Source organism: Oenanthe melanoleuca, chromosome 15 (genome assembly GCF_029582105.1).
Source record: "Oenanthe melanoleuca isolate GR-GAL-2019-014 chromosome 15, OMel1.0, whole genome shotgun sequence".
Taxonomy (NCBI): Eukaryota; Metazoa; Chordata; class Aves; order Passeriformes; family Muscicapidae; genus Oenanthe; species Oenanthe melanoleuca.
The window spans coordinates 5,288,301-5,299,027 of NC_079349.1; the positions used below are offsets into that span (position 1 = coordinate 5,288,301).

General features: G+C 43.1%; 1 protein-coding gene across 3 annotated transcripts in view; it reads right to left on the bottom strand.

The window, feature by feature from the left end:
• Nucleotides 1-9,915, bottom strand: part of KREMEN1 (kringle containing transmembrane protein 1) — a 29,190-nt gene extending 19,275 nt beyond the window's left edge. For 2 of the 3 annotated variants that reach the window (XM_056504148.1, XM_056504146.1), the window contains exon 1: nucleotides 9,183-9,915. In XM_056504148.1, coding sequence (XP_056360123.1) covers nucleotides 9,183-9,915 — 733 coding nt within the window. Of the gene's footprint in view, nucleotides 1-8,902 lie in introns of all 3 variants that reach the window. The other variant, XM_056504149.1, reaches the window with a different exon arrangement.
• Nucleotides 9,916-10,727: the final 812 nt, after the last annotated feature.

Consider the following 10,727-nt stretch of genomic DNA (forward strand, 5'->3'; position numbering starts at 1 on the left):
CAAGTTAGACACCAAGGCAGAGAATGATTTCTTTAAATACATTAGTCCCTTCTCAGCTGACCTACAAATTTCATACTGCCTGGCTTTGCTGGGCCTTGTTAATCACAGAATGGTTTGGGTTGAAAGGGACCTTAAAGATCATCCAGTCCCACCCCCCTGCCAAGGACATGGACACGTTCACTGGACATCTTCTGGTGAAATAAATATCCAAATGCATGAACAATTTTACTTTTGCTGAAATTGTAAAACATTCTTGATTAAACCATGAGGTGTGAGTGTGGCAGAGCATGGGAGCAAGTTGCCCAGTGAGGCAGTGGAATCTCCATCCCTGGAGATATTCAAAAGCCACCTGGACATGGTCCTGCACAACCTGCTTCAGGTGAGTGTGCTTGAGCACAGCAGTTGGACAACAGGACCTCCACAGGTCACTTTCATCTCAACCATCCTGTGATTATCTTTCAGAATTCATCATTATAATTAGTTTATCATAAATAAGTCCATCCTCTTTATGATTAATACTTGCTAATATTTATCATCCTTGCATTTATTTAAGAATAGGATTAAAATATAACAGTCTGCAACAGAATTAAAACTGCTGTAAACATTTCTCTGGACAGCATTACTGGGGAAATTCACAAATGCTTTCTGCTAACTACAGGCTGTGAAACCTCCTGTTTCATCTGATAGTGTTGTCTGTAGAAACCATATTGCAGCTGCAGAGTTCTACTGCCCTGAGGGAGAGGGAGAGTGCTCTGAAGTATGTGCTGATCTCAGGTGTCCCTCATGAGATCTAACTTACAAAACAAGTCTAGAAAGACCTGTGTGGCTGCAGTTGGAAGAGGAAAAAAAAAAACCCACCCACATTTTAATCCTGATATTAACAAACAGTACATCATTTTTGTATTTACAACTACTGTAGAAGAAGGAAAAATGCATTATTAAAACCATGCCTCTGAAATGAGTTTAGTCTGGGCTCACAAATATCAGAATGGTACAATTATAATAATTATTTCAGAGTTCTATTACACAGCAGATGAAAGACAATGGTTTTGTGCTTTTGCTGTGCATTTTCATGCCTAGGCAAGTTTGGATTTCTATTAAATGAAATTTTGTTGCTGAAGGCACACAGCAGAGGTGTCTGCACAGCCGTTAATGTATTCTGCTATCATCTGTGGACCAAAAGCTGTATAATTTAACAAAAACAAGCTTCAGGTCAATAATCTTTCTTACTGTAATTTAACTTAGCAATACAGGTGGGCTGCATACATTTGCTTAAAAATGCAAATCTGAGTTTCTAGTATTCAGGCCACCACAAATATTTGTGTAAATGTGGAAAAAAAAATTTAAGGTCACGACTGTGTTACAACTTCCTTCAATACCTCTTTTGCTTTGCAGTTAATATAAAAGCTTGTGTAGGTTACAGCTGAAAAATACAGGCTGATGAATTTAGCAGAAAAGAGAGAAAAATGTAATCAAAATAAATAAACAAAATAATATGCAACATAAAGAATTTGTGAAAAGTGATAAGCACATCCAGAAAAGATATCTACATTAACTTTTTGCTTTTATAATTTTTTTTGCTTCTCACTTCTAAATGAAAAGCAATATATACTTCCATCTACTCAGAAATGTAAGGAATGCTACAATACCTGAATTTAGTCTGGCACACAAACTAAACTGAAGTTAACTTCAGTCCATTTTAGGATCTGCTAAGACTGGCCCATGCTTTAACTTGCAGTAGTGACTGACTTACATTTTCATGTCAGCTTTTTTTAACTGATTTTCTTCAAACTTCGCTGCACTTCAAGAAAAAAAGGAAGAGTCGAATCTCTCTTCATTCCTCTTAACTGCAGCTTTTTGTTCCCAAGACAATAGGGAGCTGTATCAGAGCCTCCTGTGTTCCTGTGTGCTATCAAGAGATCTGGTGCAAATGTGCCATCTGAGTTCTAACAAAGCTCCCCTGGCTTAGATGTGGATGTGAAAAGGGGAGGCAGTGAGATACCACGAAAAATCATTGATTATCCCTGAAACACTGAAGTAAAAACTTTAAGTCATGGAATTTAGCAGCTGTTATCAAATGAAATATAAAACCTTTTGTGTTACAGGGAATTTGGATTTTGGTAAGGATTAATAACAATTTTGCCATAGCATGGGAGTGCAATTTTTTCAAATAAATATTGGCATTTGAAAAAATCAGGTCAGTTGTCCTTTCTGTGCTCCCTCCTGGCTTTTTGTGCACCTGCTCACTGGCTAAGCATGGGAAACTGAGAAGTCCTTGATTTGGAGTAAGCACTACTTGGCAACAACTAAAAAAATCAGTGTGTTACCAACATTGTTCTCACACTAAGCACAAAGCATAGCACCATACCAGCTACTAAGAAGAAAATCATACCAGCTGAAACCAGGACACAAGCCTACATCCTCTTACCTTGAACAGTCAGCTTTGAGATCTGCTGAGATATATTTTGTAGTTTTCTGTAGAATTCCTAGCAGCATAGTTACAGATGTCAGCATATTCACTATCTTGGCAGTGAACAACTAAATTCTTCTTCTGTGTTTATCACAGGCAGTGATTTCATCATATTTTGCTGCATGACAGCCAAGACACTACCTTAGTGATTTCACCATGAAATTAATACTCCCAAAGTGCTGAAGATGCATGTTTTGTCTGCAGAAAGGCCACTGTCCTCTCTGTTTCAAAACCAAGTCCTAAGATATTCTGGAGAACAGGAGCATAGAACCTCCACCCTACTTTTCATCTTGTACCACAATAATTCTGTGAAAATATGAGCTTAAAAAAAGGTCATTTAGATTTGTCTGCACAAAACTAATTCAGATGAGGTCATCTAAATTAAGCAGTCAGAAAAGACTGGACTGAACACTGTTGGTGAAACTCTTTGGCTTACTCAAATCACCTGATTTCTCTTTGGTAGGTTCTGAAAAAGGGAGGGGAAAAGAGTAAATCAAGCAGCAACAACCACCTCTGTGTGTTATGGCACCCACTGGACCCATCTGCTTTAGGTTGAGTGATACTTCCACGACACTTCAGGGTATGAAGCCCCTCACTTGGAATGTAACATCAGAACTGTGACTCAAGAAAATTAATGCTGATTCTATGAATTTCAGGAAGCCTTATTCCTTAAAGTTTTGTAAGATTATGGTAAACTATGACAGAATTAGCACTGTGTCCAAGTCCTCTCCCAGTGGCAAAGACAGCAAGGGAAGAACAGACACCTTGTGGGCAGCACAGCTGACAGTCCCAAGAAGGCATCACAGTGCCACTGTGCTTTTTATTCATGCACACAAGGCTCTAACTATCCTGTCAGCTATAAACCTCTACTAAAACACTAGGGTTTCACACATGAAGAAAGCTGTGACCACTCAAATCCAGAAGTGTGTGACCTCATACTTCTTAGTCAGCTGGGTTTCAGACAGTCTGAAGTAGAGGCTTATGTTGAATCTGTAATTAGAATCAGTGTCCATGATGATTTCACTCAATTAACTGCCTAATGACCCTGCTGCTTCTATTGTGTCATGGGGATGTCTGTAAAGAGAATTAATCAGAGATAATTAATCAGAGAACCTTTGCAGTGGTTCTAGTCATGAAAGGTTCCAACAGGTGCTGTTTAGGCTAATGATCATGAGCCTTAGTGAGAAAACATGGACAGCACTTATGTTGTCAGGACTCTTTTGTTTTCAACACATCAGGTGCCATGGTTGACAGTAAGTAACTTCTTAAAATGAATGCTGAGACTAGGTAAGTAAGTATTGAGTGACAACTGCTAGAACAAAAAAGAAGAAAACAAGACTAGGGATGTTGTCCACTATAAGTGAATACTCAGTGTGTGATACAGGTTCACAATTAGTTTTATTAGAGCCAGATCAACATTTGGAAGATCAAACAGCAGCTGTTGTAGAAATTCCTTCCATCTGTGTCGGTTTCTTCTTCAATGTAGGGACCTTACAATGATCATTTTCCTTTGTTACTTTAGGACTGCATGGCTGCCTGCACTCCACATGGGCGCCACTTCGGGATCATTTGAAAAATTAAGGTAGTGCAGACTGTAATAGCCTGACTTTTTTACTGATGATAAATCACTGACATTTCAGAGTCTGCATTGGCTTCCAATGATTTTCTCCAGGACATCTATCTAGAGACACTACAAATTGCAGACTGAAGGGATGGAGGGTTCAGGATGGTTTCAATGACTTCTTAGAGTGCTTTCCAAGTTTGAGGCCTGTGCATAGCTTTTGAGACTGAAAATTCAGAATGACAAACTTCTTCCTATTCCAATGGAGAGGAAAAAAAACAAACCACTTTGTTTGCTTAATGTTTTGGAAGCTACTTGGAGCACTTAGTAGTGTCCAGAGAGACTGATAACAATTATCAACCTGAAACTAGCCTACCCAGAAATTATCCAACCACTACTGCCCAACCAAAAGCAAGGTTTTCTTTTAAAGATCTGCAGATTAATGAAAGATAAATGAAAGTGGTTGCTATTTAAATCTTGGGTTTCATTACAGCAATGTAATGAAATGTTCCGTAAGGTTGGACCAAAAATTAAAGGTTCCTTGAATTTACATGGTATAACTGCCTGCTTGGTTTTCACTTGTTTTTCCTACAGCCTTTTAGAAAAGTCAGGAAAATGCTTAAGCAGAATATAAGGGTATGAAACCAAGGGTGCCAGGTCCGATAATGACTCAGTGTGGGTTGCCTGATGCATGTGCTTGCATAGTATTCCAAGAACAGTTTTAAGTCATTTCCATTCCATCTAAACTGTCCTAGTTCTTGCTGCAGATTGCAATTTAAGCACTCCTCCTTAAATGAAAGCACTGTATCTAGGTGCAGATGGCAACAGTTACAGGCACTAACCAGATGCTGCAGTCTCTAATTTGATTGAAAGGGTATAATTAGACAGCAGAAACACTTCAATGAGAAAGTAACGCACAGAGGAAAGGACAGAAACCACTTAACTGATGCCAAGATACCCCGGCAGTGACAGAGGCAGGGGCCCACGGGTGGAAGGGGCAGAACACCACATCACCTTCTTCAAATGAGCACATTTTTGTTTCCCTAGAGATGTGAATAGGGATTCTATTATCATAGGTTGCCACAGTTCTTCATGTGGGAACACTGATTAAAACCAGAAGAAGCTTCAGGAGATGAAAGACACAAATATGGCTTCTGTGGTCATTATTAAAAATATTTTTAGCATTGCAATGGTTTTCTTTGAAGATGCAGTTTTATCGACTGAACCAAAAGTTAATTTGCATACTATCACATGAGTGGTCAGGGAAAAAAAAATCTCACTCCATATTATGTTATGATGCAAAAATAAATGCTTTTGGGAAGTATAAGGCCGATTTAGATATACCTGAGTAAAAAAATAGTGCAGTATTTTCACATTTCAATACTTTTCTATTCCAATTCATACTAATATAATACAACCACTCATCAAAACTATCAGGCTTCTGTGCCTGTGCTGTAACAGTAAAAACCCCTCAAAACAGAACAGTTGATACAAGCTAAAGAAAAACCATCACAGAAGAATTATCGTTATTTAAAATTGCAATTCTCAAAATTCCTAGAAAACAACTCCCCATTTCTTAAATCAGACAGTTAAATTTTGATGTGATGCTATGAGGACACTTGATTAGCTGATCCTTTTTTCCTTTACAATGTGGGGGCACTCCTCATGTGGTTTAAAAATTGTATCCTGCTCATTCTGCATATCCATACAAACACATACACACACACAATTTTTGAAAGCCCTCAAATGCAATCATTTTTGGTAGTCAGAATTAGAGGCCTGATTAGCATTGGTTCAAGGCAGAGAGTAGCCATAATGAATATCTGATTATACTTGGGTTATGCCACCTGAGATTTGTTCAAACCTTGACTGAAGCATCTGTCTTGTAAAAATGTACATTCCTGGAATTGTACAGACATGCAGAGTTGATACTTGTGTTCCCTGGCAGAGTGTGAGCTGTCATATATGTGAACTTGCTATCCTTGTGAAATTTTGACTCTAATTGTCAAGCTAATCACTTTTCATCACTTTTCTTGTTTAAAAAAATCAGTCTGCCCAGACCTTTTCTGGAATATGCTGGAAGCAGGCAAGTTAGATTATGAGCACGAGAGAGAATTCCCAATATTTCTAAATGTATTCTGTCCCTTTTTTCTTTTTATTTGTACAACACAAACATGCTGTATTAGCCAGAGCCTTGCAGCTGCTGGCTGGTCCTCAGCCACAAGATGCAAACACACTTGCTTGTGATTCTTTATCACTGGAAGTAAGAATGTGTGATGTGACCCCATAAGAATTTCTGTTCCTTAATACACCCATTTGTTTGCTTTCTTTGTGAAGTTTTAAAACTGTTGTTCTCTTGTCAAGTGTGGCAGGCTGAATCCCTTTGGTAATTTTATCAGGGTGGGCCATTGCCACTGTGTGGATGAAGGGAGTGGTCAATTGCAGAACTATTATGGTGTGATATGACAAAAATGAAAATTTTGCAGCTGGCAGTATGTAATCCCTGCCTCCCTCTTATTTCTTTGGCTCCATCCTGCTTAAATCTATTCACATAACTCTGGATTTTGAGTTATGCTCTATGCATGTACAAGCATGATATGCTGAAATGTCTATCTCATCCCCCATCTGCCTAGTTTGAAAGAAAAAAAAATTATTTTAAAAGTATTTTCATGAGGCTTGCTTATGGCATATCAAGTAGAACTGCTTCTCTGAATCACCAAGGCATAGACAGAATAAGATGACAAGATACCAGGTTTGGAAGAGAAGGCTGGAATAACAGTTCAAAGAAAAGACTCAGCTGGGAAGAAAACCAAGGACATGGTGACTCAGTATTGCTAAATGGAAAGAAAACAGAGAAAGGAAAAAGAGATTGATAACCACATATATTTCTGATGGGGAAATTTAAATGAATGCTGTAAATACAGAAACTAGAAATTATAACTTATTGCACTGAGTATATAAAATAGCGTTTGTTCACCAAAACTAACATTTACTGAAGGCATTTCCATTTCTTTGGCCTTGTAACACATAACTCACCAAATTCAAAAAGTCCTTTAATGGTAGGTAATCTATTCACACACTTATTTCTGATCCACTTGAGAAATTATGTATGGCTGACGTTTGAATGCACAAATGCCACAAGGTTCAAATGCAGAAAATATCAGTGTTTGAATTAATAGAAACTGCTGGACATCATACAGCAATACAAAAACATTCTGTGAAAAGTAGCATAGTACTAGGTGCAAAAATGGTTATTAATTCACTTTCATTTCTGACAACTGGAGGAATTTTTCATATAGTAATTCCAGAAGTTTTTCTCCTATCTTAGCAAATGATGGTGACACAGTCGTTATTTTGACTGCACTTTACAATAAACAAAGAAAGGAATAGGCATTTAAAACACACCATATGACAAACCGCCTTCCAAAAGCAATACCAATGTTTGTCATTTCAGAATTCTGCTAGTTTCAAGTGCAACCTGACACAGCTGATCCCATTTCAATTCAGTGGGATTAAGGGTCAAGAGGAAGACCCTGATGTGTACCTTGTGCAGATGAGGAGCTCTGCAGATCCTGTACATGCCATATAAATTACAAATTGCTGTGTTTGCACTGTTTCCAGGCTCTTTAGCAGAAGACACATAGGTGGCAGTACTTTCTAGATCCACTCTCCTTTGCTACACCTTCATTTGGAGGCATTATACATTCTTCCCTCCTCGCCCTGCCCCAGCTGCTTCTGCTCAGGCATTTTTGTCCCCTTTAACAGCCAAACATTCACACTGGGCCATATCCTTCACCTGCTGTCACACAGCCCTCTGTGAGTGACACGGTTACACACAGAGTGTTCTGCTTAGAAACCTTACAAGCAAAGGAAGGAGTATCCACTGTGTGCACCAATGGTACTGGGAACAGACCCTTAGACATGGTCCCTGCCTAGGCAGCTCTCTAAACACTTATCTGAAAATACTCTCATGTTTTACTTCTGAGAAGAAGTAAAGTTTACCAGAACTTCTTGTGAATGGTTTTTTAGTCCCTGAAAAAGGCGATGCAAGTATTTTCCATATCTAATTAGGTACATCTACAAAAACTTGATAAGCAAGTATGTGTTCAAAAAGAAGTAGAGCAAACTCTACTTTGTAAGAAGACACAGCAGTTAAGAATACACAAAATGTATCCAGAAGGACCACACATCAGACGGCTGTGAGGCTGTGACCATCTGGAACTGCCACTTCTGATCTTGAAAAGCACAGCCAATGTTTACCAGAGGAGAATCGAAGTACTTGAAATCATTAGTAACAATTAAAGCGAGGACAAAAGGGCACAGAGAAGTTTTAGGTGAAAAATCACCTTCGGAAGTGAAGCTTTCAGGCTTCCCCGGGTTTTCGGCTGAAGGAATGGTCAGAGGAGCCCAGGCTCGGCAGGGAGCTGGGGCAGCACACTGCGGACAGGAGGGATGCTCACCCTCCAAGCTCTGACTCTGCTGCCACAGGTTTTACCCCAGTGACACCAACAATCGCACGCTCCTCTCCCTTTAAACGCCTCCATTCCACAGACCTAGCAATCGAACTACTTTTAGAGAGAAAAGTGCTGTTCTTTCTCTTACATCACGCTTTCTTACGAGTTTCCGAGCTCCCAGTTCAGCAAGCACGGGGAGAGCCTCAAACACGCACGAACTCCACGCAAGAACACCCGCTGCCTGCACGGGCAGCTCGGAGCCCGCCGAGCAGGAAGGGACGTGCCGCGCAGGGCAGAGCCCTTCCGCGGGGGGCTGCGGGGCTCGGGGAGCGGCTGCCCCGCCGCTCAGCCCCGCCGGGAGCCCGGGGAGCAGCCCCGGCGCGCCCCCCTCCCGGCTCCCCGCGGAGCGGCACTCACCGGACAGAACGGGCTCTCGGCAGCAGCTCAGCGCCAGCCCGGAGAAGGCCAGGACGGCGGCGAGGGCGGGAGGCTCCATAGGCAGCGGCCGCCGGGCCGCGCCGCGCTCGCAGGCGGCAGCCCCGGCTCTCCGGGGGCGGCCGGGAAGAGCGCAAAGTGCGGGAAGCGGAGGCCCTACAGCATGTGTCCTGTAAGTGCGCCCCGGCGAGGTGCCGAGTGGCAGATGAGGGATCCTATTACCAGCCATGTGACAGGAAAGGATAGAGACCGACATCCCAACCTGCTGCAGCGCGGGACCGCAGAGCCGCCGCTTCCACTCCTGACACCGGCAGGTCCGGGCTGGCGGCGCTCGCCCCGGGGCAGCGCTTTGGCCTCGCTGCCCCCCTCGCTGGCCGGGGCGCCTCGCCACATACATACACAAACATAAACACACACACAGACAAACAAACTCCTCCGTCCCAGCAGCGACCCAAGGCTCTCCTCACTCCCCTCGCAGCCAGTGTCCCGCGGAAGAGGTCGGGCAGGAGCCCGTCCGCCCGGGGCCTGGCCCCTGCCGCTGCCCCGGCCCCGCACGCCCTCCGCCCGCGGGGCTGCCCCTGGGCTGTGGGAGCCGCTGGCACAGCGCAGGTGCAGCCCGGATCGCCTCTCCTGGAGCCGCCAAGGCACGGACGGACACAGCACTGGGGCAGAACGCCGCAAACTTTCTGAGGGGCGCTGGCACGAGCGGCTCCGCGGGCGGCGAGGGGCCAGCGCCGCACGCTGCGATTTAGGGAGTCGTTCTCCAAGTGAAAAGGCACCACCCGCCCCACAGAAGTGACCGGGCAGCGAGCCGCGCTGAGGGAGTGCTGGCAGAAATCAGCGGGGCTGCTGAACCCACAATGTCCCCCTAGGCCGCGTCCTGAGGCGGGCGGAGCTGAGGCCGGGCGGGGGCCGCTGTCCCGGCCCCGGGTGACAGGGACACAAACAGAGACAGGAACACAGACAGGCACAGAGACAGAAACACAGACAGGCATACGGACAGGAACACTGGTAAGAACACAAACAGCCACACGAACCCGGGACCCGGGACACGGGACATGAGGGGACACCCACGGCTCCAGCGCGACCCACACCAACACAGCAGCAACAGCTGCGCAAGAGAAAGAGGGAGCAGCGTGGCTTTCTGAAAATGCACGTGCAGAAAGATGGGGTTTGGGTTTGTGGCTTGTTTGGGGTTTTGTTTTGCTTTGTTTTGTTTTGTTTTGTTTTGTTTTGTTTTGTTTTGTTTTCATCTACCTGAAGATACCAAAGGACAAAGCGTCAAGGTGGTAATGTCAAGCTATTGTCTAAACTTCTACAAAGTCTTTACCTGGCCTGTGAGACATTTTAGCAATGGTAGAACAGCTTTGCTAAGAAGCAACCAACAGGAAACCCCCACACACAAACAGTTAAAAAAACCCCACATTTTAAAAGTTTCTTTGTCGGAAACAGAAATAGGGCAAACATCGTTGTACCCCCCTTACACCGCTGCTGTGTAATCAAATAGCAACCCGTACAGTGGGAGAACAATTGGGCATTCTGAAAGGGGAAGGATCAGAATACAGTTTGCAGGCCTTAACTATTGTATCAATACACAGATCTCACTTCCAGCATACAGAAATCTCCTGCCATATAAAGCTGTAAGGTTGATTTTGAGGGGCAAAATATGCTTGCATTTATTTTGGCCTTTGTGACACATAGAAAGCAAAACTGGTCTCCATATAGTAGCATGACTTTACACATAAATTTTAATATCACAGCATAATATGCCACATTCTTGTTTCTAGTGAATGTAGCATTTTTAAGC